This window comes from Bos grunniens, chromosome 10, assembly GCF_055505025.1.
Source record: "Bos grunniens cultivar Pamir isolate PY7600 chromosome 10, Bosgru_T2T1.0, whole genome shotgun sequence".
Taxonomy (NCBI): Eukaryota; Metazoa; Chordata; class Mammalia; order Artiodactyla; family Bovidae; genus Bos; species Bos grunniens.
The window spans coordinates 84152165-84178344 of NC_141174.1; the positions used below are offsets into that span (position 1 = coordinate 84152165).

At 44.5% G+C, this 26180-nt stretch overlaps 1 protein-coding gene across 3 annotated transcripts in view; it reads right to left on the reverse strand.

Annotated features, from left to right (window-relative positions):
• THSD4 (thrombospondin type 1 domain containing 4) overlaps window positions 1-26180 on the reverse strand; it is a 676260-nt gene that overhangs the window by 533250 nt on the left and 116830 nt on the right. For all 3 annotated transcript variants that reach the window (XM_086322751.1, XM_086322752.1, XM_086322753.1), the window contains exon 5: window positions 10508-10955. In XM_086322751.1, the coding sequence (XP_086178877.1) occupies window positions 10508-10955 (448 nt within the window). The remainder of the gene's footprint in view (window positions 1-10507; window positions 10956-26180) is intronic.

Below are 26180 nucleotides of genomic sequence, written 5' to 3' on the forward strand. Positions count from 1 at the left end.
AAGCAGAGTTCTGCAAACAGCACTGACATTCACATGTATTTCCCAGATAAGGCGGCTAGTGCCAAGTTCATGACAGGAGAAACCTAAGTTGAGCCCTGAAGTTAGAGAACTTGTTTATCCAGCAACTGGCCCCATAGTTCTTGGTACATTTTACACTTCACAGAACTGCACTGACTTCTTGATGTGGCCCATTTGCAAAGTTTCTCCTTAAACTGCACGCAGGAAGTTGTTTATCAGTTCCTCTCTCACTTCATATAAGAGTAGCAATGGGATAGAATTAACATCTGCCTAAAGAGAGCTTTAGCTATATTTGAGATTTGTCCAACATCCTCCCTTCATTTTCACTTACTTTGAGCCAGAAACAACTCTGCATGTGGATAAATCCATTGTCAGAAGTCAGTCCCACCCCCAGGGAAATTTACTGGAGAGTCACTGATACCACAACTCATCACAGCCATTTTTTGCTAAAAGCTGCTTTTTAGCCCCAGAGGTTTTTCCCCTCAAAATGCTAAGTGCACTCTGTCTAAACTCAGGATCATGCCTCTTTGTCAGCAAAGCCGTTTAAAAACTCAAAACCTTGTCCCTGCCTTGCACCTGGTGACTCACTGCAGCCTCCTTGATCCAGAAGGAGCCTGTGTGTCAGTTTCCTCTCCAGGGAGGAAGCACCGAACTCAGAGTGCTTAAGAGAAGACAGAGGGAGAGAGACATCTAGGGCTCCAGGACAAACAGCATAAGATGTCTGGATTGGTTAATTATGTTGCAAATAATAATAATACAAAACCCTAGAAGCAGCTGGCAGAAAAGAGCTGTATTTTTATTGCATCTCCACAGACACCAGGAGAGACTGTGGTTTGATTTTCTCCTTCCCATGTGTCACCCCTGTAAAGAAAGACTCTAGTCCTTTTGTTCCCAAGTCTTGACCTTCAATAAGCATATATTTAAAATGGAAAACCAACAAGGACCTACTGTATAGCACAGGGAACTCTCGTACAGGGAACTCTCATCAATATTATGTGGCAGCCTAGATGGGAGGGGAGTTTGGGGAAGAGTGGATACATGTATATGTGTGGCTGAATCCCTTTGCTGTTTACCTAAAACTATCACAAGCTTGTTAATCAACTATGCTGCTAAGTCGCTTCAGTTGTGTCCGACTCTGCGACCCCATAAACGGCAGTCCACCAGGCTCCCCCATCCCTGGGATTCTCCAGGCAAGAACACTGGAGTGGGTTGCCATTTCCTCCTCCAATGCATGAAAGTGAAAAGTGAAAGTGAAGTCACTCAGTCGTGTCCGACTCTTAGCGACCGCGTGGACTGCAGCCTACCAGGCTCCTCACCCATGGGATTTTCCGGGCAAGAATACTGGAGTGGGGTGCCAAATCAGCTATACTCCAATACAAAATAAAAAGTTAAAAATAAAAGAAATGTATCTGTTTACACGATGTTTGAATACTTATTATTTTTAGCCACAGTTGAGAACGTGTCCAGAGCTGTGGATAAACCATGTTCACCTCCTGGTGTTGCTCCTTCACTGCTGAAGATTTATTTGCAGGTGAAGTCACCGCTCAAGCAAAAGCATCTCATTCCACTAAGAGGTCCTCCAACATCCCTTCTTGTTCCTCAGCCCTTACTGGAGCCTGAAAGGACTCTCGTAACTCTGTCACTCCCCCTTTCTAGAAAACTCTCCCCTCTGCTGAATCAGCTGCACTCCTTCAGGAGGCCTTCGCTTCCCTTAACCCAAGCCAGGTTCACTTCCACTATCTGGAGATTTCAAAGGACCTACACAGCATGTAGAGTGGTGCCTGAGCACTGCACTTGTTCTTCAGTTCAGTTCCGTCACTCAGTTGTGTCTGACTCTTTGCGACCCCATGGATTGCAGCACGCCAGGCTTCCCTGTCCATTACCAACTCCTGGAGCTTGCTCAAACTCATGTTCATCAGGTCAGCAATGCCATCCAATCATCTCATCCTCTGTTATCCCCTTCTCCTCCCACTGTCAATTTTTCCCAGCATCAGGGTTTTTTCTAATGAGTCAGCTCTTTGCATCAGGCGGCCAAAGTGTTGGCACTTCAGCTTCATCATCAGTCTTTCCAATGAATATTCAGGACTGATTTCCTTTAGGATAAACTGATTTGATCTCCTTGTAGTCCAAGGGACTTTGAAGTGTCTTCTTCAGCACCACAGTTCAAAAGCATCAATTCTTTGGTGCTCAGCTTTCTTTATGGTCCAATGTTCATATCCATACATGACTACTGGAAAAACCATAGCCTTGACTAGATGGACCTTTGTCAGCAAAGTAATGTCTCTGCTTTTTAATATGCTATCTAGGTTGGTCATAGATTTTCTTCCAAGGAGCAAGCATCTTTTAATTTCATGGCTGCAGTCACCATCTGCAGTGATTTTGGAGCCCCAAAAAAGAAAGTCTGACACTGTTTCCACTGTTTCCCCATCTATTTCCCATGAAGTGATGGACCAGATGCCATGATCTTAGCTTTCTGAATGTTGAGTTTTAAGCCAGCTTTTTCACTCTCCTCTTTCACATTTATCAAGAGGCTCTTTAGTTCCTCTTCCCTTTCTGTCATAAAGGTGGTGTCATGAGCATATATGAGGCTATTGATATTTCTCCCAGCAATCTTGATTCCAGCTTGTGCTTCATCCAACCCAGCATTTTACATGATGTACTCTACACACAAGTTAAATAAGCAGGGTGAAAATATTCAGCCTTGATGTACTCCTTTAACAATTTGGAACCAGTCCGTTGTTCCATGTTCAGTTCTAACTGTTGCTTCTCAGCCTGCATACTGATTTCTCAGGAGGCAGGTGAGGTGGTCTGGAATTCCCATTTCTTTAAGAATTCTCTACAGTTTGTTGTGATCCACGTAGTGAAAGGCTTTAGCATAGTCAGTGAAGCAGAAGTGCATGTTTTTTCCTGGAATTTTCTTGCTTTTTCTATAATCCAAAGGATGTTGGCAATTTGATCTCTGGTTCCTCTGCCTTTTCTAAATACAGCTTGAACATCTGGAAGTTCTTGGTTCACATACTGTTGAAGCTTGGCTTGAAGAATTTTGAGCATGATTTTGCTAGTATGTGAGATGAGTGCAATTGTGTGGTACTTTGAACACTCTTTGGCATCGCCTTTCTTTGCGATTAGAATGAAAACTGACCTTTTCCAGTCTTGTGGCCACTGCTGAGTTTTCCAAATTTGCTGGCATATTGAGTGCAGCACTTTCACAGCATCATCTTTCAGGATTTGAAATAGCTCAACTGGAATTCCATCACCTCCACTAGCTTTGTTCGTAGTGATGCTTTCTAAGGCCCACTTGACTTCACATTCCAGGATGTCTGGCTCTAGGTGAGTGATCACACCATCACGGTTATCTGGGTCATGAAGATCTTTTTGTATAGCTCTTCTGTGTATCCTTGCCACCTTCTCTTAATATCTTCTGCTTCTGTTAGTTCCATACTGTTTCTGTCCTTTACTGTGCCCATCTTTGCATGAGATGTTCCCTTGGTATCTCTAATTTTCTTGAAGAGATCTCTAGTCTTTCCCATTCTATTGTTTCCCTCTATTTATTTGCAGTGATCATTTAGAAAGGACTTCTTATCTCTCCTTCCTATTCTTTGGAACTCTGCATTCAGAGGGATCTATCTTTCCTTTTCTTCTTTGTCTTTCGCTTCTCTTATTTACTCTGCTATTTGTAAGACCTCCTCAGACAACCACTTTGCCTTTTTGCATTTCTTCTTCTTAGGGATGGTTTTGATCACCACCTCCTGTACAAGGCTACAAACCTCTGTCCACAGTTCTTCAGGCACTGTCTACCAGATCTAATCCCTTGAATCTATTTGTCACTTCCACTGTATAATTGTAAGGGATCTGATTTAGGTGATACCTGAATGGTCTAGTGGTTTTCCCTACTTTCTTCAATTTAAGTCTGAATTTGGCAATAAGGAGTTCATGATCTGAGCCATAGTCAACTCCTAGTCTTGTTTTTGTTAACTGTATAAAGCTTTTCCATCTTCAACTGCAAAGAGTATAATCAATCTGATTTCCATATTGACCATCTGGTGATGTCCATGTGTAGAGTCATCTCTTGTGTTGTTGGAAGAGGGTGTTTTCTATGACCAGTTCATTCTCTTGGCAAAACTCTGTTAGTGCTTGTTGTTACATATTTATAAGTCTCCCTCTCCCACTGAACTTTGACTTGCTTAGGGTCAGAGCTTCCTCTAATTTCAGTGTCCCTGACCCCCAATCAATGTCAGGGTTGTGCTCATGGACTCTAAGCAAAAATCCACAGTAGGGAGTGACTAGGAGTGTTATACTAGTAGACATCTACGAAGATGCCTGCTCTAAGCTTTTTTTCTTAATTGACTAGCTTTATTTATTTATGATGTCTTTATTTGGCTGCACCATGTGGCATATGGGAACTTAGTTCCCTGACCAGGGATTGAACTTGCACTCCCTGCAGTGCAAGCATGGAGTCTTAACAACTGGACCACCAGGGAAGCTCCCATAAATTTTTTATTCATACTGAAGTGTGTCAGCTTCACTTCCTCATACACATGTAGGCAAGGATAAAGAAAGTCTTCCTTATTTTTAAAGTCTACTTTCAGAGATCATTAAGGTTCTATTTATTACTGATATTGAAGTACTATTTCATTGAGGACATCTTATATGATCGGAACAATCTTAAAGACACACTACCATGTATGGTATGGCTTAATATTAAATATCCACATCTGAGGGCATAAAGGCTACCCGGCTGACTTCTGTCACTTTGAATATGACCCAAGGGTGATTACATTAAACCCACATCACAGCTGAAATGCTGGTCTCTCAGCTTGTTTTATGGTTGGGCAAAGGGAAAGGCTTCCCTGGTGGCTCAGATGGTAAAGAATCTGCCGGTCAATGCAGGAGACCCAGGTTTCACTCCTGGGTCAGGAAGATACCCTGGAGAAGGGAATGGCTCCACACTCCAGGATTCTTGCCTCGAGAATTCCATGGACAGAGGAGCCTGGAGGGGTACAGTTCAAGGGGGTCACAAAGGGTTACACACGACTGAAAGGCTAACACTTTCACTTTCAAAAGGAAAGGACTCTCAACCACAGGTAACTCAAAGGAAAAAGGGGATTCTGAGCAAGTCTGACCATTTCATCCACAATTCCATGACTGAGCACTTAGGAAATGGGAGCTCTTCAGATATGTACTGGAGAAGGCAATGGCACCCCACTCCAGTACTCTTGCCTGGAAAATCCCATGGGTGGAGGAGCCTGGTAGGCTGCAGTCCATGGGGTCGCTAAGACTCGGACATGACTGAGCAACTTCACTTTCACTTTTCACTTTCATGCATTGGAGAAGGAAATGGCAACCCACTCCAGTGTTCTTACCTGGAGAATTCCAGGGACAGGGGAGCCTGGTGGGCTGCCATCCATGGGGTCGCACAGAGTCGGACACGACTGAATCAACTTAGTAGCAGCAGCAGCAGCAGCAGCAGATATGCAGACATCTTACTCCATTATCTTCAGCCACATTCACTTATCCAGGTCCAATCTTTTTTTCTGCTAACAGCGTGTCAGCACATGCCAAGCTTGAACCTGACCTTATCTGAACCTCACCACAACTCTGTGCAGTAGGTACAATTACTGTCCCCAGATTACAGATGGTCCTCAAAGAGTTAAGTAACTTGCCCAAGGAAACTCAACTCCCAGTTTTGGAGCTGGGGTTTATATCCAGCTCAGATTTGCTCCCAAGCTCATTAAGCCTTTAAGACTTAACCAATTAAGCCAGTTGATTAGAATTGCTTTCTGATTTTTTACCGTGTTTAAATGTTTCTCACCCGTCAATCTCATGTAAGAAAGACCAGACCAGCAAGACCACGTGATACTTCTGTATTCTGAGATGTTAAAGAATACATTGCCCATTAAGACTGTGATTATTTGGGACTTACCTGACCATCTAGTGGCTGACTCCACACTTCCACTGCAAGGGGCACGGGTTTTATCCCTCATTGGGGAACTAAGATGGTGATGCCATGCACAGCACAGCAAGTAAGAAATAAATGAAGAATAAAATTAAGAAAGTTAAGGAAAAAAGAAAGGAGAAAGACTGTGATTATTTATAGTGGATAAGAGGAGGCAAGAGGGCAAAAACATGAGTTTGCACAAACTCCGGGAGGTAGTAAAGGACAGGGAAGCCTGGTGTCCTGCAGTCCATGGGGTCTCAAAGAGAGGGACACGGCTGAGCGACCGAACAACAACAAAAGGGGAGGCAAGAGGTCACAGAAGGAGAGCCCCTACCACGTGGCAGGCACTGCAGCACCTGAGATCCTGACCCAGCCCTGTCTTCTTGTCCATGACTATGCTGTTTCCTTGATCTCAAATGCTCTCTCCTCTGTTTTGGCCATCCCCTTCCCCAGCCCTGTGGCCTCCTGCCCTGTGCTCCTAGAGTTCTTCCCCTCACTAAGTGCTCCAGCACCGAGTGTAATGACTTACAAGTAGCTCATTTAGCACCTTCTCTGCTGTGTTGACGGAGACATCATGACCAGTGATGAGTCACTGTTTCGAGATTTGGAAGCCTGCAAAAACATTTCCCTTAATTCAGACCACCTGCCATACACATGACCTCCCAGCTCAGAACTGAGCCCTTCACTGTGAAGGAAGTCTCAGAAAGGGGGCATTCCATCAAGAACTGGAGTGGGAGGGACCTCCCTGGGGCGAGGAGGCAGTGGTTAAGACTCTGTGCTTCCACTGCAAGATGTACTGGTTCAATCCCTGGTTGGGGAACAAAGATCCCACATGCCCTGTGGTGCAGCCAAAAACATTTTTTTATTAAAAAATAAATAAAACAACTGGGGTGGGATATACTGGGCACTTAGTTAAAGGGATGAAGTTCTGAAATCAGTGGATATTTCCAACCGGCTCTGGGTTACTCTCCCTTCTTTTTCTTCTCCCAGATAATAACTGGGAGAGAACTCTAAATGTATGCATTATTTTTTAATCTTTGAAAGGACATAAGTGAAAGCCTGCACTCCCTGTTCACAGGGAGTTGTTCATACCACTGCCCTTCACCTCTTTCATTTTTGAGTAGGAAAATTTACATAATTGGGGGACTCATGCAATCACCCCTTTTGGACATTGAGAAGGATACAAATATGTCTACATAAGGTCATTGAGGCTAAGATGCTGGAATTCATGGTCCACATGGAGAACGCACAAATAAGACAGCGCAGCAGGACTGAGACTGCTCTCAGAAAAGCCTGCTTGCAATGTCAGTCTTTGGCTCATGTCTGGGGACTTGGATTTCAGAAGGGTTCCCACCACTTCCTAAGAGTTAAGTGTGAGTCACTATGCTCCAACTATATTATACAAGCAATATATTTTATGCTAAGCCCCTGCTTTTCCTCTGGGAGCCTGGCACTTTAGTAAGTAGCAAGCAGAGGGTGCCTCTGAACTAGCCCCCCATATAAACTTTGGCCATGGAGTCTGTAATGAGCTTCCCTGGTAGATGATACTTCACACGTGTAAGAACTCACTGCTGAGGGAATGAAGTACATCCTGTGTGACTCCACAGGGACAGGACTCTTGGAAGACTGAGCCTGCTTTCCTTTGGACCTGGCCCCATGCACCTTGCCTTTGGCTGATTTTCCCAGTAGCCTTTCATTGTCATAAATCATAACTGTGCCTTCAACTGTATGCTGAGCCCAGTGGGTCTTCCTACAAATCATTAGACCAAGGCATGGTTCTAGGAGCCACTAACACAGGGAGTCTTCAAGTGTTCATGGGGCATAGCCCAAGTCACAAGAAGCTGTCTTTCTTAAAAAAAGAAGATATGCATTTAGGTTGCCTCAACATCCTTGCTACTGTAAATAGTGCTGCAATGAACACTGGGACAGAGGAACGGATAAAGAAGATGTGTTGCATATATACAATGGAATGTTACTCAGCCATAAAAAAGAACCAAACTGGGTCATTTGTAGAGACACGGACGGGTCTAAAGTCTGTCACACAGAGTGAAGTAAGTCAGAAAGAGAAGAACAAATAAAGTATATTAAAGCATATATGTGGAATCTAGAAAATGGTACAGATGAACCTGTTTGCAGGGCAGGAATAGAGATGCAGGTGTTGAGAAGGGACATGTGAACATCACAGGGGGAAGTGGATGGGATGAATAGGGAGATGAGAACTGACATATAGACACTACCATGTGTAAAAGACGAAGCTAGTGGGAACCTGCTGTAAAGCACAGGGAGCTCAGCTCGGTGCTCTGTGGTGACATAGATGGGTGGGTTGGGAGGGTGGTAGGGAGGTCCCAGAAGGAGGGGATATACAGATACATATAGCTGATTCACTTCGTTGTACAGCAGAAACACAAGGTTGTAAAGCCACTATACCCCAATATTTTAAAAAGAAGATGTGTATTACTGTGACCTCTAAGGAAAGACATCTCTCAATAAGGATAAGTGGGATGTGGCTTGGGGTGACAGGGTGCAAAGCGTTACAGTGAAAAGAAGGGATTTAAACCTGTACATTCCTTTGTCAACATTTACTTCTTTGTCTAAGAAGATTTGTGAGACACTGCTTTACCTATTTGCAAAATGATGCAGACATCATGAATTCACAAGAATTTTTAAAAAATATTCCTGCAATTCAATCTCCTCAGTAGTGGAATTATCCAGCACCAGAAGAAACCACAGCTTCTACACAAGCAAATACAGCCCTGCTGTTGGCAGCATAGGCCTGGAAAAAAGTGCATGCTTCAAAACAGAGGTTAAATGAAAGAAATGCTAAGTACATCTCAGGTCTGTTTGAGCGTCCTAAAGGTGCGCTAAGTTGCTTTGGTCACGTCCGATTCTTCGTGACCCCATGGACTGCAGCCCACCAGGCTCCTCTGTTCGTGGGATTCTCCAGGCAAGAATCCTGGAGTGGGTTGCTATGCCCTCCTCCAGGGCATCCTCCCGACCCAGGGATCGAACCAGGTCTCTTACTTCTCCTGCTTTAGCACTAGCACCACCTGGGGAGCTGATATATGCTAAATGCCTTTTCTCTTTTCCTTCTCTTTACGGATTACTTGGTCCTCAAAATGAAGACACATACTAGTCAATGGGAGAGTGTATTCTACATTAGAAATTAATTCATTTCATTTTAAAAGAATTGCAATGGATATTCAAGAACCGGGACCATGTCTTATGGTGAGCCCAAGTATTTTTTTGTTTTGTTTACAAAGCACTTTCTTAGTATCATCTCTTTTGATTCTCAAAACAACTCTATGAATTAGATAATATGACTTTTCTTCTATCTTCCATGAAGCCTCATTCATTACAAGACAAGCAATGATGCTCAATTAAGACTTACTGGTTGACTGATTAGTAATGGCTTTAGGAAAATTACTGCTTTAAAAAATCAATAATTCCTGAAGTCTGTCAGTGGAAGAACATGCTGAGAAGAAATCCAGGCATTCAGAGGAATTATTAAAATCACAAATTAAGTCATTTCTATGGACTCTGTGGCAGGAAATATATTTTTAATGAGGAAATTGAAGCTAATATATAACAGCTGTCCTGTTAGCCAGTAAGACTATTAAGGCAGATTAAATAATTAATGAGAATATAGCAACTTGGAAATTTAACCTTTAAAGATTCTCTTATTTCTTTCTCTTTTATATCGAGTTGGCCAAAAAGTTCTTTCAGGCTTGTCTGTAAGATGAAAAAACCCAAAATAACTTTTTGGCCAACTCAATATAAAGTCTCTAAACTGATACTGGTTTCCCAGGTGGCTCAGTGGCTAAAAAAAAAAAAAAAAAGATCCTCCTGCCAATGCAGGAGATGTAGGAGACAAAGTTTCAAGCCCTGGGTCAGGAAGGCCCTCTGGAGGAGAAAATGGCAACCCACTGTAGTGTCCTTCCCTGGAAAATTCCATAGACAGGGGAGCCTGGTGAGTCCACGGGCTTGAAAGAGTTGGACACGACTGAGTGAGCACAGCACACAAACTGATTTTTTTTTTTTAAAGCATATTTGGTCACCTTGTGTAGCTTCCATTTATAATTTGCTTTGCTGTAGAGTCATCAGCTATGGAATCTTCAGCAATTTTTCAGTGTCAGACTTTTTCAGGGAGCCACCAGGAAACTTACTGGATGACCCCCATGCTGATCAAACCTCCCCAAACTCCCCCTTCTTCGGCACCACCATTGGTTGCCCTAAATTAGCTAAACTGCACCTGACTCACACGCCAATAAGCAAAGAAAAAATAGTGTTGATATAAAGCCACTGAGAATGTGGCAGTAGCTTGATCAGCAATAGTGATCATCAATAAACGACTCAAGAAGTTATCCATAAGTTACTAAAGTAATAACCTTAGAAAAGTATATGGGAGAACACACGAAAAGGAATGAGAGGAAGGGAGCATTCACACGGTCTAAAAAACCATGCCCCTGCTGTCTTCTACCATCTGTACTGCCGACCAGCAGAAAGATGAGTAGCAGCTGTTTCCAGGGCCCGTCTCAGGCCGTATGTACTCACATTCGTGTTGCACAGCTTGTACTGCCGATAGGCCCCGATGCAGGAGATGGCTGTAGATCTGGTGGGCTGGGAGAAGCTCTGAGCTGCCCTGGGGGCCCCCAGCCCAGGGCTGCTGCTTGCCTCTGGGCTGTGGAAGAGACTGGAGGCTGCAGGGAAGCCTTGGTCATGGGTCAAAGGCAGCTGGTAGACAGAGCCCTCTGAGGCTTGCAGTCCAGAACGCGGGCCACTCTCACTCTGGTACAGAGGTCCATGCTGGTGGGGCTGGTGAGCTGAAGGGTGGTAGCCATGGCTAGAGCCAGATGCCCCCTGGGACCTGGAATTCCGGGATGAGGGCCTCTGCCGCCGAAGCCTCTGGGGTGGGTGTGCAGAGTCTGTCTGCAATGGCAAGATGTACGGGGCTTTCCCATAACCATACTTGCCAGGGCCGATGGGACCTCGAGTCCTGCTCCTAAAGAGAAACACACAAGAGAGGATTTTCATGTTATCCAGAACCTCTGGTCCATGGGAGAGGGGACTGGGTAGCAACAGAAGCCTGGGAGAGAGCCTGTGGTGGAACAGAGAGGCAGCAGGAGGGCTTTCCAGGGGAAGGGTTAGGCCGAAACAGAGGCTCCACAGAGACTGGAACGCAGAATCAAAGTGGGAATCACCAGTGGGTGATGTGATCGGTAGAAAATGAGGTTAGAACAGTAAGCTGTGGCTAGTATGTGACTTATGTCAGGGAGTTTGGGTGTTTTGTAGGTTGTAGGGAGCCACTGACAGGTTTTTAATTTTTATTGGACTACAATTGATTCACAATGTTGTATTAGTTTCAGATGTACAGCAAAGTGAGTCAGTTATACATATACATGCTGCTGCTGCTAAGTCGCTTCAGTCATATCCGACTCTGTGTGACCCCATAGACGGTGGCCCACCAGGCTCCCCCGTCCCTGGGATTCTCCAGGCAAGAACACTGGAGTGGGTTGCCATTTCCTTCTCCAATGCATGAAAGTGAAAAGTGAAAGTGAAGTCGCTTAGTTGTGTCCGACTCTTCGTGACCCCATGGAGTGCAGCCTACCAGGCTCCTCCGCCCATGGAATTTTTCAGGCAAGAGTACTGGAGTGGGTGCCATCGCCTTCTCCGATACACACACACACATATATATATATATATCTCTCTCCACTCTTTTAGATTCGTTTCGCATATAGGCCATTACAGAGTATTGAATAGAGTTCCCTGTGCTATACAGTCGGTTCTTATTATTAATAGTTATCTATTTTATATATAGTATTTGAGAAGAATAAAGAGAAAATGGTCATTTCAGCCCTAGTAACATCCTGTTCACTTTTCCCCCCTAATAAAAGTTAGTGGGTTTTTTTCCTCACTCAACTGTACTAATATTTCAGACCCTGTTTCCATGCCCATTCAGGTAAGAGGAACTTAGCTAAGCAACCAAAGACTAATGCAGTCCTGAGCCTTGACTTTCCCTGGGTCAAACTCAATCCCTGAAGAAACTTGAGGAGTTTGAGCAACTGGCTACTCCATCATTTAAGTCAACTCACAAGGAATAATGGGTAAAGGGCTATCTTCACATTCATATGGATCTTTAGGTTTTGCCAAGATCAGTTGCCCTGTGGGATCTTACGACAATTATGTAAACAGAGGTTCCGCACACACCCCCACCAGGGAGAAAAAAAATCCCTGATTTATAGCTTCTGTCCATTCCCATGGTGCCAATACTCCCACCATGGCCAATTGATGTGAAGACACAATCAGCTCTAGCAACCAGGGCAACATCAGCTCTAGCACACCACTGCATGCAAATTTATTGTACAACTACTGTTTTCAAAATACAGAGCTCAGAATGATGAAGAAATATAAAAGTGAATCAGATGGGATACCCAAGACCCCAGCCATACAACTGAAAATAACTAGAACATAACACAAGGCAGGGAAACAGCTGTGGAAGCGATACAACAAGCAATGCACTGGTGATCTGAGGCAAGAGGAAGAACTTCTATCTGGGTAATCTCAGAAGGTTTCATCATCACTGATTTGAGAGTGGGGAAGTGAGGTTCCAATATTCTGTGGAAGGATTTAAGTAAGTCACATAACTCTTACTTATTTGTAAAATGACTGAACTGGATTAAATAACTGTGAAGGTCGTTCCAGGTCTAAAATTATATGCTTCCATAATTAATTCTACATTTATGTAAAACTGGAAATGTGCCCGAGGGTTCCTACAGGATGGCCCTGTTAAAATAAGCACATTAAAATAGCAATCAAGGTGAAACATTAATTTCTGCCCTCTTGAAGAATTCTTTCTTCACTCTACAGAACCACTGAATATAAAATTTAACAGACCACAACTAATTATTAACATCTTTATCACAAATTGCACCTTCATTCTTAGCTGATATGGTTTTGAATTAAACTGTGCTGGTGTTTATTTTGCCTTTAGGCATTTCTCAATTAATCTTGGCAACACTTAGGACTCTATTAATGATGGGGGTTTCAGAATGCTGCTTTAGGAGACGCAATTAAGAAGTTAGTCATATATGTGTGTGTGTGTGTGTGTATACATATATATATATATATATGTTGGATGTAATTTGCTTTTTTCTTCTTGTAGCAGGCCAGGTAAAATGAATGACATCATGCAAAAGTGAAGGAAAGAATTTCTGTGTGTGTGTGTGTGTGTGTGTCTTTTTTTTTTTTTTTTAAGATCTGAAAGCCTAATAAAAATTCTAGCTTCAAAGTAAGTATGAGTGGAAACCCCAATGGAAGGTAATAGAGAAATAAACATATGTGGAGTGATGCTTCTCAAATTTGAATGTGCACAAAAGTCTTGTTGGGAGGCATATTCTGACTCAGTAGGTTGGGGAAGGGGCAGGATTCTTCATGTCTAACAAGTTCCCAGGTGATAATGGTGATCCTGGGGTCCATAGACCCACTATTTTGACAAAGTCACAGAACAGAACTGAAATTCCAAGCAAAAGAGTGAGAATTCAACAACAACATTTGTCTGGTTTAATGGAGAAAGATAGCTATAAAATTGTTTCAAAAACCTCTTAGCCTGTGACACAGACGAAAATTCGGCTGGTTTGAGCCAGGATGCAGTGCTGCAGCTCCATCAGTGAGAGGAGCTGAACCCAGACTGACTTGACCTTGCTCTTGGGAAGTCCAGGAGGCAGAGGGAGAATCTACAGTTGGCCAGTGACTTGTGTAAGCATCTTTTCAAAGGCTGCCCATCACCCCAGAGGGGGTAACATATACATGTGCAAATGTATATTTTTATATGCACAGTGCCTCATGGGAGGCTCTGCCTAGAACCATTCAAAACCCACCCAAACAGCAACACCATTGGAAAGAGGATGATTCAGAAACAAACGACCAGTTATCTCTGATAAACAGACTACAGAGGATGAGCAGCCAATTAGAGAGTGCTTGTGAGAGATATGATTTCTGAATTCTTGACTCAGAACACTTGGACAAGCAGCAGATTCATCCCCACTTGGCCAGGACAAAGTGTGTTTTCCTTACAGCCGGTCAGAGCTAATAATCCTGATGGTTCAGGATGGCCTCTTCCCCACAGGACAGAGTCCATCTGGCCACTTGCAAGGGTAGATTTATGCAGAGTTGGGATAATAAGCACAGATGTGGCCGAGGGGATCTGTGTAGCTGGTTAACCCTTCCAGGGGTGCATGTGGTAGGTGCCTGGGAGCTGTTAGGGTGATCAGTTTTGCTTAATCTCCCCATCACCCAGCTCTGGGATTTTTCCATTTGTCAAAGTCCTAGCTAACTTTGGAAAGTTGGGTCTTGAGAAAGTAACAGAAAAAGCCTGACTTGAAAGTCAAGGACATTGATGTTAGTATTGCAGAGTGGTTAGACTTGGATTTTGAAGCCAAGTTTCCTGGGTTTGAACCCCAGCTCTGCCACCTGCTAATTATGCAATTTGGGTCGGTCACTAGTCCTTTTGGAGATGCTCACTGGGTCATTTGCAGAGATGCGGATGAACCTAGAGAATGTCATACAGACTGAAGTAAGTTAGAAAGAGAAAAACAAATATTGTTTATTAATGCATATATGTGGAATCTAGAAAAATGGTACAGATAAACCTGTTTGCAAGGTAGAAATAGAGACACAGACATAGAGAACAAATGGATAGATACCAAGGGGGAAGGAGGGGGCATGAATTGGGAGACTGAGGTTGGCATGTATCCACTACTATATATAAAATAGACAACTAATGGGAACCTACTGTATAGCACAGGGAAATCTACTCAGTGCTCTGAGGGCATATATGTCTGTTGCTGCTGCTGCTGCTAAGTCGCTTCAGCCGTGTCCGACTCTGTGCGACCCCATAGACGGCAGCCCACCAGGCTCTCCGTCACTGGGATTCTCCAGACAAGAACACTGGAGTGGGTTGTCATTTCCTTCTCCAATGTATGAAAGTGAAAAGTGAAAGTGAAGTCGCTTAGTCGTGTCCGACTCTTCTCGACCCCATGGACTGCAGCCCACCAGGCTCCTCCGTCCATGGGATTTTCCAGGCAAGAGTACTGGAGTGGGGTGCCATCGCCTTCTCTACCTATAGCTGATGGACTTCACTGTACAGCAGAATCTAACAGAACATTATAAAGCAACCATACTCCAAATTAATAAAAAAAAGAGAGAGTCACTCTCAGCATTGTGATGTCTCCTTAAATGTTGCATCTCAGATCCAGCCCTGGCCCTGCGTACATTAATAAATAAAGATGATAACAGTGCCTTGCTTCCAGGTTGTTGTAAAACATAAACAACTTAAGTGCAAAGGATTTAAACAATGCCTGACGCAGAGCATGCTTCGTATAAATATTTGCTTTTTTAAAAAATGTTCAAGCTTGGCCATTTACTAGCTCTCCAAACTTGGACAAAAAACACACCCTCTATGTTCTTACCTAGAAAACAAGAGCTACAGCCGCTAGGCTGGTTATAATAAAAGGAACAAACAATAACAAGTGTTGGAGAGGATGCAGAGAAACTGGAACCCTCAGACATTCCTGGTGGGAAGGTAAAATGGTGCAGTCATTTGGAAAACTACCCGGAAGTTCCTCAAAAGTTGCATGGAGTATTTCCATGTGACCCAGCAATCCCAATCCTCCTAGGTATACACCCCAGGGAAATGGAGACGTATGTCTGTGCAGAGACCTGTACTGAACCTTGTACGTGAATGTTCATAACAGCTCTGTTCATAATGGCCAAGACATGGAAAGCACCCAAATGCCTATCACCGGATGAATGGATAAACAAAACATAGTATATCCATACGTCAGATTATTACTCAGCCATAAAACGGATGAAGTACTGATACAGACTACAACACTGATGAACCTTGACAATATTCTCAGTGAAAAAGGCCAGACACAAAAGGCTACATATCGCATGATTCCATTTATACAAAATGTCCAGAACAAGCAAATTCATAGAGACAGAAAGCAGATTATTGCTTACTAAAATCCCATGGATGGAGGGGCCTGGTAGGCTGCAGTCCATGGGGTCGCTAGGAGTCGGACACGACTGAGCGACTTCATTTTCACTTTTCACTTTCATGCTTTGGAGAAGGAAATGGCAACCCACTTCAGTGTTCTTGCCTGGAGAATCCCAGTGACGGAGAGCCTGGTGGGCTGCCGTCTATGGGGTCGCACAGAGTCGGATACGACTGAAGCGACTTAGCAGCAGCAGCAGCAGCAGGGGAGACTAGGCAGCAACTGCTAAAGGGTATGGGTTTCTTTGGGGGATGATGGAAATGTTCTGCAATCAGAGAGTGGTGACTATTGCACAACCTTGTGACTATACTAAAAATCACTGAATTATACACTCTAAGTGGTGAATTTTATGGTACATTAATTATCTCAATACAACTGTTATTTTTTTTAATGAGATCATGAATAATTCCCAGCTTATCTACTTACGAAGATGTAAAGATCACATTGAGGTTACCAACAGGAATGCATGTTTTGAATCTGAAAGCAGTTTTTATCACTCATTTTCCATCACTTGTTTCAACAACCTTTAACAAACTTCTGTTGATCTACGAGCTTCATGTGTGATATTTTTTTCTGCTTGTTCACTTTCCAAGCCTGACAACATGAGTAGATGCAGAGCCTCCCTCCCCAACAATGGTAAGAACATGACAGCAAGGGTTCTGCCACCAGGTTCTGGCCTCAGTTCTTCCAATGACCTTCTACGGGTGTCTAGGGAAACTGTTGTTTCTTGAGAAAATGGCTACAAACAGCATTTTGGAAAGAGTAACAAACACATAAAACATTTTCCCTACAACCGGCTGGCTGCCACCCAGGGGCTCATTAAGTGTGATGCTGTCCAGCTTGGTGATGTTAATCCTGACCAGTCAGTGTGATAATTCAAGCAAAGACGCCACATCTAGCTCCCTCTTCCCAGCTTAACACACGAACCCTGAAGTGTGTCATTTATGACTACCATCTGCAACTGACAACACCCACATGTCTACTGCCTGCCCAGACCCCTCTTTTGAGCATAAGTTCCATCGACCTAACCAACCTCTAGACCAGCACTGCTTCTCACCTGGGAGGTACCTGCAGAATAGCTGGGGATCTTGTCAAAATGCACTTCTGATTTAGGAGGTCGGCCAGTGGGGGTCTGATTCTGCACTTGTAACCACGTCCCAGCTGACATGGATGCTGTGGGTCCCTGGACTATACCTTAATTGCTCTGGACATTCCCACAGACATCTCAAACTCCATGCATTCAAGCCCAAATTCATCATCTTCACCCCACAAAACAAAGCGTTCTCTTTCTAGCTCTTCCTATACTCTCCTTCTCAGTCATTTTCCCACTTGAGCAAGCATCAGAATCACTTGGAAATTTTACCTAATCGGACCACTCAATCCTGCCTGCAAAGAGTATGATTCAGGAGATTTGGGTGGGGTCTGAGAATCTGCCTTTCCTACAAGTTCCCAAGGGATGCTGATGCTGGTCTGTGGGCCAAACTGCTCTGTTTCACCCCCAAGTACCGCACCATCCCCAGGTCCAAACCCGACCCAAGCCTCCACTCCATAGAATCCGTGTCCTTCTCTTTTGTCCTTCCATTGAGCCCCATGTAATTGTCACAGCCCTGATGTCAGCTTGGTCTTCTATTCTCCTCAACCCTGTGATTGTTAAGTTCAAACTCTTCAGCTCAGCCACCTAGCCTGCACAGCAAAGCTGCTATCACATCTCCTGTCACAGCCTGGTACTAAAGAGACCTGCCACACCACACACCTTGGAGTTTCCCAACAGAACAACCCAATTCATTTCTCCATGCTCTGGCTACGCTGCTTTCTCCTCTAGGCTGCCTTCCCCACCACTATTTTCTGCAACAACCAGCTAGTCACTCTCCAGGACTTAGCTGAGCATTAATTCCTCCATGAAGCTCTTCTGGGTCCAAACCCCACCCCAACCCTCCACTCCCTAGAATCAATGTTCATCTCTTTTGTCCTTCCACCAGACCCCAGGTAACTGTCACAGCATAACAATCTTTTATTACACCAATTTCTTTAGACTGCCTTAGTTTAACAGACTGTAGGCTCCTTCAGAGGAGGGGATATGTCTTATGTGTCTTATATCTCTAGATCCTGGTACAATGGTCGGCATAGAGCAGGTATTCAATAACTGTTGAAAAACTGAAATAACAAATGAATGAATGGCTCCAACCATGACTGCCAAAGCAAGAACAATCTCCTCTTCTCATTGAAAGAAAGTGTGAAAGTGTTAGTTGCTCAGTCGTGTCCGACTCTTTGCAACCTCATGGACTGTAGCCCGCCAGGCTCCTCTGTCCATGGAATTCTCCAGGCAAGAATACTGGAGTGGATTTCCATGCCCTCCTCCAGGGGAACTTCCTGACCCAGGGATTAAATGCAGGGATTCAAACCCAGGGGTTGAATCTGCATTGCAGGCAGATTCTTTACCATCTGAGCCACCAGGGAAGCCCCCACCTTCCCAATTGCCAGTACATGAAATATCCCTCTGTGTAGGAATAAAAGTCTCATCTATTAAGCGAGACCATTCCTGGTATCAAACACCTGGAGAAGAAACAGGTCCTTAGAATGAAACAGAGGATCCAACAGAGGCTGGGACTCAGCTTTATTCTTAAAAGGAGGGAAGAACTAAAAGGTCATGGTGCTCCATGCAAGCCTGTCAGAGCCTGAGAGCCACCCAGGAGAGGTTGTCTGTCAGCTGCTTGCAGATACAGGATGGCATTCCATCTATTGTCTCAGTTCCCAGTATGGAGTAGAACGGGCAGAGAGAGAACCCTGCCTTCTGGAAGCCAGGCTGGTTGTAGGTCTTACACTCTTCATGTTTATTTCCCTTCGAGCTTCGGGCTCAGTCAGGTCTCTGCAAGAGGCCTGGCCTCTCTCAGCTGTGCTAACATGAACCACACATTGGCCCCAGCATCCAACAGAGCAGCAGCCCTTGGGACCAGCCTGTGAGGGTCCCCAGGAGCCTGAGTCTGCCAGCTGGGCAGTGAGGTTGCTGTCCCTGCTCAACTGAAAAGTCTCCTTGTATGCCTTCAGCTCAGAGGTTCCAGGTTTTACAGCATTTAAAGAGGCGCATTCCTTGAAGCAAGCTACCTGAGTTGTTAGGTAAACAGAAGTCAATCCTTCCATAGCAAAGATGGGAAGGAGGCTTGGGAGACAGGATATTACTGGAGATGTTCACAGAACCAAGGGTGGGTGGAAGTTCCTGTACTAGATGCTGTTGAGAAAATCTAAGATCTTTTTAAACCTTAATGTATCTAATGAATAATCTGCATATGATTTAAAGGGATCCATTATGCCACATTTGCACATTGCACTGTTTTTACATATCAAAACTAAGTTCTTCCCAAGCTAATGTTTGGGTGCAAATTTACCTGGCCAGTCTTAGCATCAAAGACAGGTCTGAGGATATGAGAAGCTAAAATCAGAGTCTCCTAGTTACAGATGCGGAGAAGCTGCATCTGAGGATTGCCTCTACACTAGCCTCCAAATTGTGCACATTCTTCTTCCACTCAGCATGCTAAGCGTGGAGAGAGGAAAGGAAGATGTGAGTCACAACTATTATCAAGTGAAATGCTTTTCCCAAAATCCACCAGTTAAAATTTTTTTTTAATTGAAGGATAGTTGATTTACCATGTTGTGTCAGTTTCTGGTGTACAGCAAAGTAATAGACATATATTCATACGTACATACATTGGCCTTCCCTGGTGGCTCAGATGGTAAACAATTTGCCTGCCAATGCAGGAGACATGGGTTTGATCCCTGGGTCAGGAAGATCCCTTGGAGAAGGAAATGGTGACCCCCTCCAGCATTCTTGCCTGGAAAATTCCATGGACAAAGGAGACTGGTGGATTACAGACCATGGGGTTCCAAAGAGTGGGACACAACTGAGCACACACACACACATTGTATATACATATATATTTCTTTTCTTTTTCATATTCTTTTCCATTATAGGTTTATTATAAGATATTGACTATAGTTCCCTGTGTTATACAGTAGGTCCTTGTTAATTATCTATTTTATATATAGTAGTGTGTATCTTTGGAGAAGGCAATGGCAACCCACTCCAGTACTCTTGCCTGGAAAATCCCATGGACAGAGGAGCCTGGTGGGCTGTAATCCATGGGGCTGCTTAGAGTCGGAGGCGACTGAGCAACTTCACTTTCACGCATTGGAGGAGGAAATGGCAACCCACTCCAGTGTTCTTGCCTGGAGAATCCCAGGGACGGGGGAGCCTGGTGGGCTGCTGTCTATGGGGTCGCACAGAGTCAGACACGACTGAAGTGACTTAGCAGTAGCAGCAGCAGCATTGTGTATCTGCTAATCCAAAACTCCTAATTAATCCCCAAATTCGTTTATAAAGAAGTTTTAATAGACATCTTAAAAGATACTGGGCTGCACACATATATATCTACGTATAGAGGCACGAGGGGTCTGAGCTCAGGGGTCCTCGGTGCAGCCTCTTGATCAGGCAGGACACCTGAAACAACCCTCATAGGGCAACGTTTTAAGGAATTAGCCAGTACATCTCTCCCTCTCAGCAATCCCTTCTCTCCCTGAGCAGTGCCTCTAGAATGACCTTGATCATTACAGCACCAGAAAAGAGAAGAACTAAAGGTCAGCAGAAGAGAAGAGGTTTCTTTAGAATCTGAAATCCTGGGCCTTGTCTGGCAAGATCCAAAGCTGGGAGCATAGAGAGCAGAGGTATCGTGTACACTCCAGAATGTGAAGAAGATGCTAAGACTGAAATAATATTCTCAAACCTATAGGAATTAAGAGTTTGGCTAACAGGCACAGGAGGGAGCAACTGAGAGGCAGTAATCAGAGGTTAGGGTAGAATATTCTGCCTGGGGTGGGGAGTAATAGAAACCTCAGATTTGTTTGCTGCTGCTGCTGCTAAGTCGCTTCAGTCGTGTCTGACTCTGTGCAACCCCACAGACGGCCTCCTACCAGGACCCTCTGTCCCTGGGATTCTCCAGGCAAGAACACTGGAGTGGGTTGCCATTTCCTTCTCCAATGCATGAAAGTGAATAGTGAAAGTGAAGTCGCTCAGTCGTGTCCGACTCTTCGCGACCCCATGGACTGCAGCCTACCAGGCTCCTCCGCCCATGGGATTTTCCAGGCAAGAGTACTGGAGTGGGGTGCCATTGCCTTCTCCAAGGAGCCTGAGAATAGAAGGGCCTGCAAGCTTTGTAGGGAAGTCCATGTCCAACATGGGAGGACTTGGGACGGAGGGGCCCGCCTGAGCACTAATGGGTCATCCCTAAGGAGTCTTTGTGGTTCTAACAAGAACACAGAGCACATGACCTCTGACTAGAGTACAGGTGGAGACCTCAGGAACAGTTACTGCAAAGGGTGGGAGGCAGTTCATGGAAGCAAAGCAGCAAGCACAAAACAGAACACACTGCACAGAAGCCTCTCATCTGGAGATCCAGGCCTCCCTCAGGGAAAAGCGTACAATTCGAGGGCGGACAGAAATCCTGCGTGAACTAAGTATAAATCACAAAACCGGTCATGTTGGTTGCTGTTGGTTTGTTTGTTTTTTGTTTGTTTTGCTTTGTGTTTTTTGGCCATGCTGCATATGATCATCTGAGCTTCCTGGAGTTGGCAGTTTTCCTGCAGCAGCAGAAACCAAGACTCATGAACCAAACCTAGTTGTAGAAAAATAAATTGCATTTTGCAACTCTGATTTGCTATTGTAAATTTGACACTCAACGTAAGCATCTTTTAACAGGAGAATAACGAGCTAGGTAAATGAAGGTAAACGTCAGAGGACATGCTGGTGGAGTTCAGTGAAGCTGTTTAAAAGAATGAGGCAGATGCATATGTACTGATACAGAATGGTCGCCAAAGTTCCCTGAAATGAAAAAGGACAAGACACAGAGGCACTGAAACATTCACGCTCCCTGTTTGTGTTTAAAAAGAAAGGAGGAAAACATGTATACAAAATATCATATGTATGCTGGATACATTTCTGAACTGATAACAAATGAAATTTTAGGCAAGGATTTCCTCTGAGAAGCAGATTCAGGGTGGAGTTGAAGCAGATGTCTCATTTCTTACCCTTTTGTACTATCATAAAAAATTTTTTTTGTCTTCTGTACAAGTTTTCAATATAGGAAAGTGATATCAAAAAGAATAATACTAAATTGTTTTCCACTGAATTTTAAAAAATGTAGCCCTTTATGGATGTGGGGAAGATCCTAAGAAAGCAAATGCCAAAATTCCTAGGCAGAACTCTCCCTAAAGGTTTTGTCTGCTGTATACACAACGTCACAAAGAGAATACAAGTCAGCAAACTTAATACTTGAATATGGAGGCATTTCAGTTGGACACAAAATACCCATTTATAAATTGTAATCCCCAAAGACAAAAGGAACATAAACAGTTAGGGGAGAAAATATTCTTCTGAAATGTCACTGTCAGTAACTGAAAAGTCATATACTCCCAGAAGATTTTAGATCAACAAGGCCATCAGAAGCCCTGTGCCAAGCGTCTTTGGAATCTGGATGTGCTTGGGCAACAGAGCCTAGGTAATGAATTGCATTGAGTCTGGACATGCAATACAGTAGCTACAGTGATGACAAAAATGCACACCAGAGCATATTCCCAGGTTGTCTGCGCATCCCGGTCCATGAGGAAGCCAAGTCAAAGTCAGGACCCTCATGTACTTTTGACTTCTCTCTCCACCAGATTCGTTTTCATAAACACACCCTTTGACCATTACCCTCTATTAAAAAGAAAAAATGCTGATGACTTCATTCTGCCTAGAAAATAAAGTTCAAACATAGATGGTTTTAAGGCACATTCACTTTGATGCCACATTAAGTCCTTCATCAACGGGTCTCAGTCTCTCTTCTCAGATTCAATTCCAGTCTTCATCCTCTCCTGCCACCAGCCCTACACTTTCCAGGCACAAAAAATCACTCATCATTTTCCAAACACACTGAGCTCTTGTGCCTCCAAGAGCCTGCCTGGAATTCTACCCTACCTACAAACTTCTGAACTGGAGCAGCCTTCTAGCCCAAAATAAACATCAGCACCCGCATACTTCCCCTAGGCGGCCCCCACACAGTAAGCGCTTTCTATGTCGTCTGCACACCCCTCTGCCACGGCATTAACACTGCATCTTGGTAATGTTGTTGAGTAAAAGGCCTGGCTTCCCCCCAAGTCTTCCAGTCTTTGAGGGCAAGACTTGTCAGTTTCTTATTCCTGTGTGTGTAATCCCTGAGATTAGCAGCGGGTCTGACCCAGAGGCACTCTGTGAATATTTGTTGAAATAACACTTGTTAGAGACCAGAGCTTAATTGCTCACCATTTCTTACCAACGCGTCAATAAAGGTTACCTCTGTGGATCAATTAGTAGAGATATAAAAGCTCTGAGTTCCAATAAGCAAGAAGTCAAGGCAGCCCCACACTACTGGGTGGGAAGCAAAGGGAGTTGATGTGAAATTAAACATCAGTAGCCACTGGCCACCTAGAGAGACCTTGACATTCAAATGCGAGGGGAGGAAGAATGGAAGGGAGCAGCAGTTGAAAAGCAGAAACATGCCTTCACCAAGGGGCTGCGTGATCCGAGGCAAGCTGGAAGGAAAGGAGTCTGCAGCTTAAAGCTGGAAAGAGAGCCCTGTGTTCCTGAAGCTCACCCTGTTCCATTGTGATCACCTGCCAAATGGAGAAAGGATAGCATGTGCTGAGTTCAAAGAGGCTGTGAGCAAATGGTTTAGGTTGAGAGCATATGTCTTCTTAGTTCAGAAGACTGAAAGTCCTGCCAGAGCTGTTCCAGGCAATAAATTCTCTGCTGTCTACAGCAGATAAGAGGCAAAACTCTGACCACTTAGGGAAATAAAAATTAAGATGATGAAAACAAAAGCTTTCCTGATTGTCTACTGGGTGGTACACACTGTCACACACATTAGCTGGTTTAATCAGATCTGCTTGCTCCCCGGAAAGTATTTAAGGTCTGGATTTAAAGACCAAAGAAGAATCAGCGGACAGGTTTGCTCTGAGCCCTCAGGGAAGAAGGATCTCAAAGGCTTATATGCGAGGGAGTGGGGGGCGGGGGGCAGAGGGAGAGAGAGGAAATGACGAATTTGTTTTAATAAGAGAAAAGGAACGAGGTCTTTTCACCAATGGATTCAGGGGCACTAGCAGGAACCAAGATGCTTGAAATCTAGCAAAGGAAGTAGAATGGTGGTTTGGGAGCAACTGAGTTTAGGCATTGAAACATGTATAATATGCATGAAACGAGTCGCCAGTCCAGGTTCGATGCACGATACTGGATGCTTGGGGCTGGTGCACTGGGACGACCCAGAGGGAGGGTATGGGGAGGGAGGAGAGAGGAGGGTTCAGGATGGGGAGCACGGGTATACCTGTGGCGGATTCATTTTGATATTTGGCAAAACTAATACAATATTGTAAAGTTTAAAAATAAAATAAAAATAAAAAAAAAAGAAAGGCTAAGCAACTTGCCCAAGATCACACAGCTAGTAAGCAGGCAAAGCCAGAATTTGAATATAGTACTGGTTTTGTTTATGATCATGGGTAATGTATGTTGATAGAGGGAAAATAGTCTGCAGGAAAAAAAAAAGGCCTTTCTTTGTGCCAGGAAGCCAAGCCCTGAGAAAACCTTCTTCTCAGTGACCCCACCCAACTGCTGGCATCCCAGACAGTGAAGACAGTGAGCACTGTTCCCCCCCCCACCTCCACACACCCCAAATATAAAACAGCCTTCAGAACAGACCCAGTCCTTCTGGGGCAAGGATCTCAGGAGAGACCTGGACTCTGATTTATTAATAGATCTTGCCATCAGGTGCTTCTCCTTGTCTAAAGGATGGTGTTTGGAGGCCAGTCAAGCATCCCTGAGGACAAGCCACCACAGTGTTGATGGTGCTGCTGCACATCTGAATGATACTGGGTTTCCAGGACTGAGCTTCAGGTGCTTGTGCAGTATGGGCCCCGAGGGGTGGAATAAGGGCATGGCCGGCGAGGGCGGGGGGCAGTCTGCAAGCAAACCAACTTCAGACCAATAGAAAGCAATAGCACCCACTGCCTGCACGGCTGCCACCTGTAGTTGAGCAGTTATTCACTCCACCAGGACACCTGGGTGTTGAAATGCAGTGTCTTCCCAGTGGGGGGATGGACCTAATCAGAGGAAGAGGCATCTGCTTTGGATTCACACAAAGGCAAAAGCTGAGCTGGTGGAGGTTTACCAGAGACAGTTTCAGTCAAGACTAAGTTAACATTCGATTGCTCAGAGAAAGATGGAGGCCCCACCCTGTTTCACGCTGGGCAGGGCATCCCTGAAGATGAGGAAAATAAGAGATCAACTGAGACAGGGGTGGTAACCGGGGCAATAGAGAGCTCCTGGGTACTCCATCAAACCATCCAGGTCGCCACTTACTACCTTGTGATCCTGGGTCAGTCAGGCCACATTTCCTATCTCCAGTGGCAAAACGGAATAATGGTACCTACCTCATCAGTGGTTGCCATGAGGGTTAAACAAAATAATGAAGGTAAAGGGCCTAGCCCTTGTGGACTCTCTGTAAATGGTGGTTACCATGACAGCTAAACTGTCCCCAAGAAGAGAGACACGGAGCCTGCAACCTTCACACATGAGGGTCACTGCAGAGGCAGACAGCCAAATGGGGGCAGGGAGGTTGAGCCTGGATTTGCACGAAAGAACAGTAAAGGCATTCATTTCTCCAGCTTAACTGAGACGAGCCCTCTTGAGAATCAAACCTGTTGCTGGTGTGTGTTGTGATCTGCACCTGAGCAGCCCTGGGGGACTCAGGGGCTTAAAAGGGAGACCAAAGGAGATGACCTGTGGGGCACAGTACCTGGCCAGGCAGGCGCTGAGCAAACGCGAGCTCCTAACCCCTCTCCCCGGGGCCTCTCAAACAGTGCTCTCTGCCCAGAGGCTGACCCCCAGCAGGTTGAAGCAAACAGAAGGACTATTCTCTATATCTGCTGCTGAGTTTAATAATGGAGCAGTAATGTGTTGATGACGCAACTTACATTTCCTGAGCATTTTTCATGTGACTCGTCCATGGAGGAAGCAACGGTGTTTCTCTCAGGTTCTGAATGTCTCCTCTTTTACACATACCACTTAATGTGTACCTATGTACCATGTATATTTTTTATTTATTTTAAATATGAAA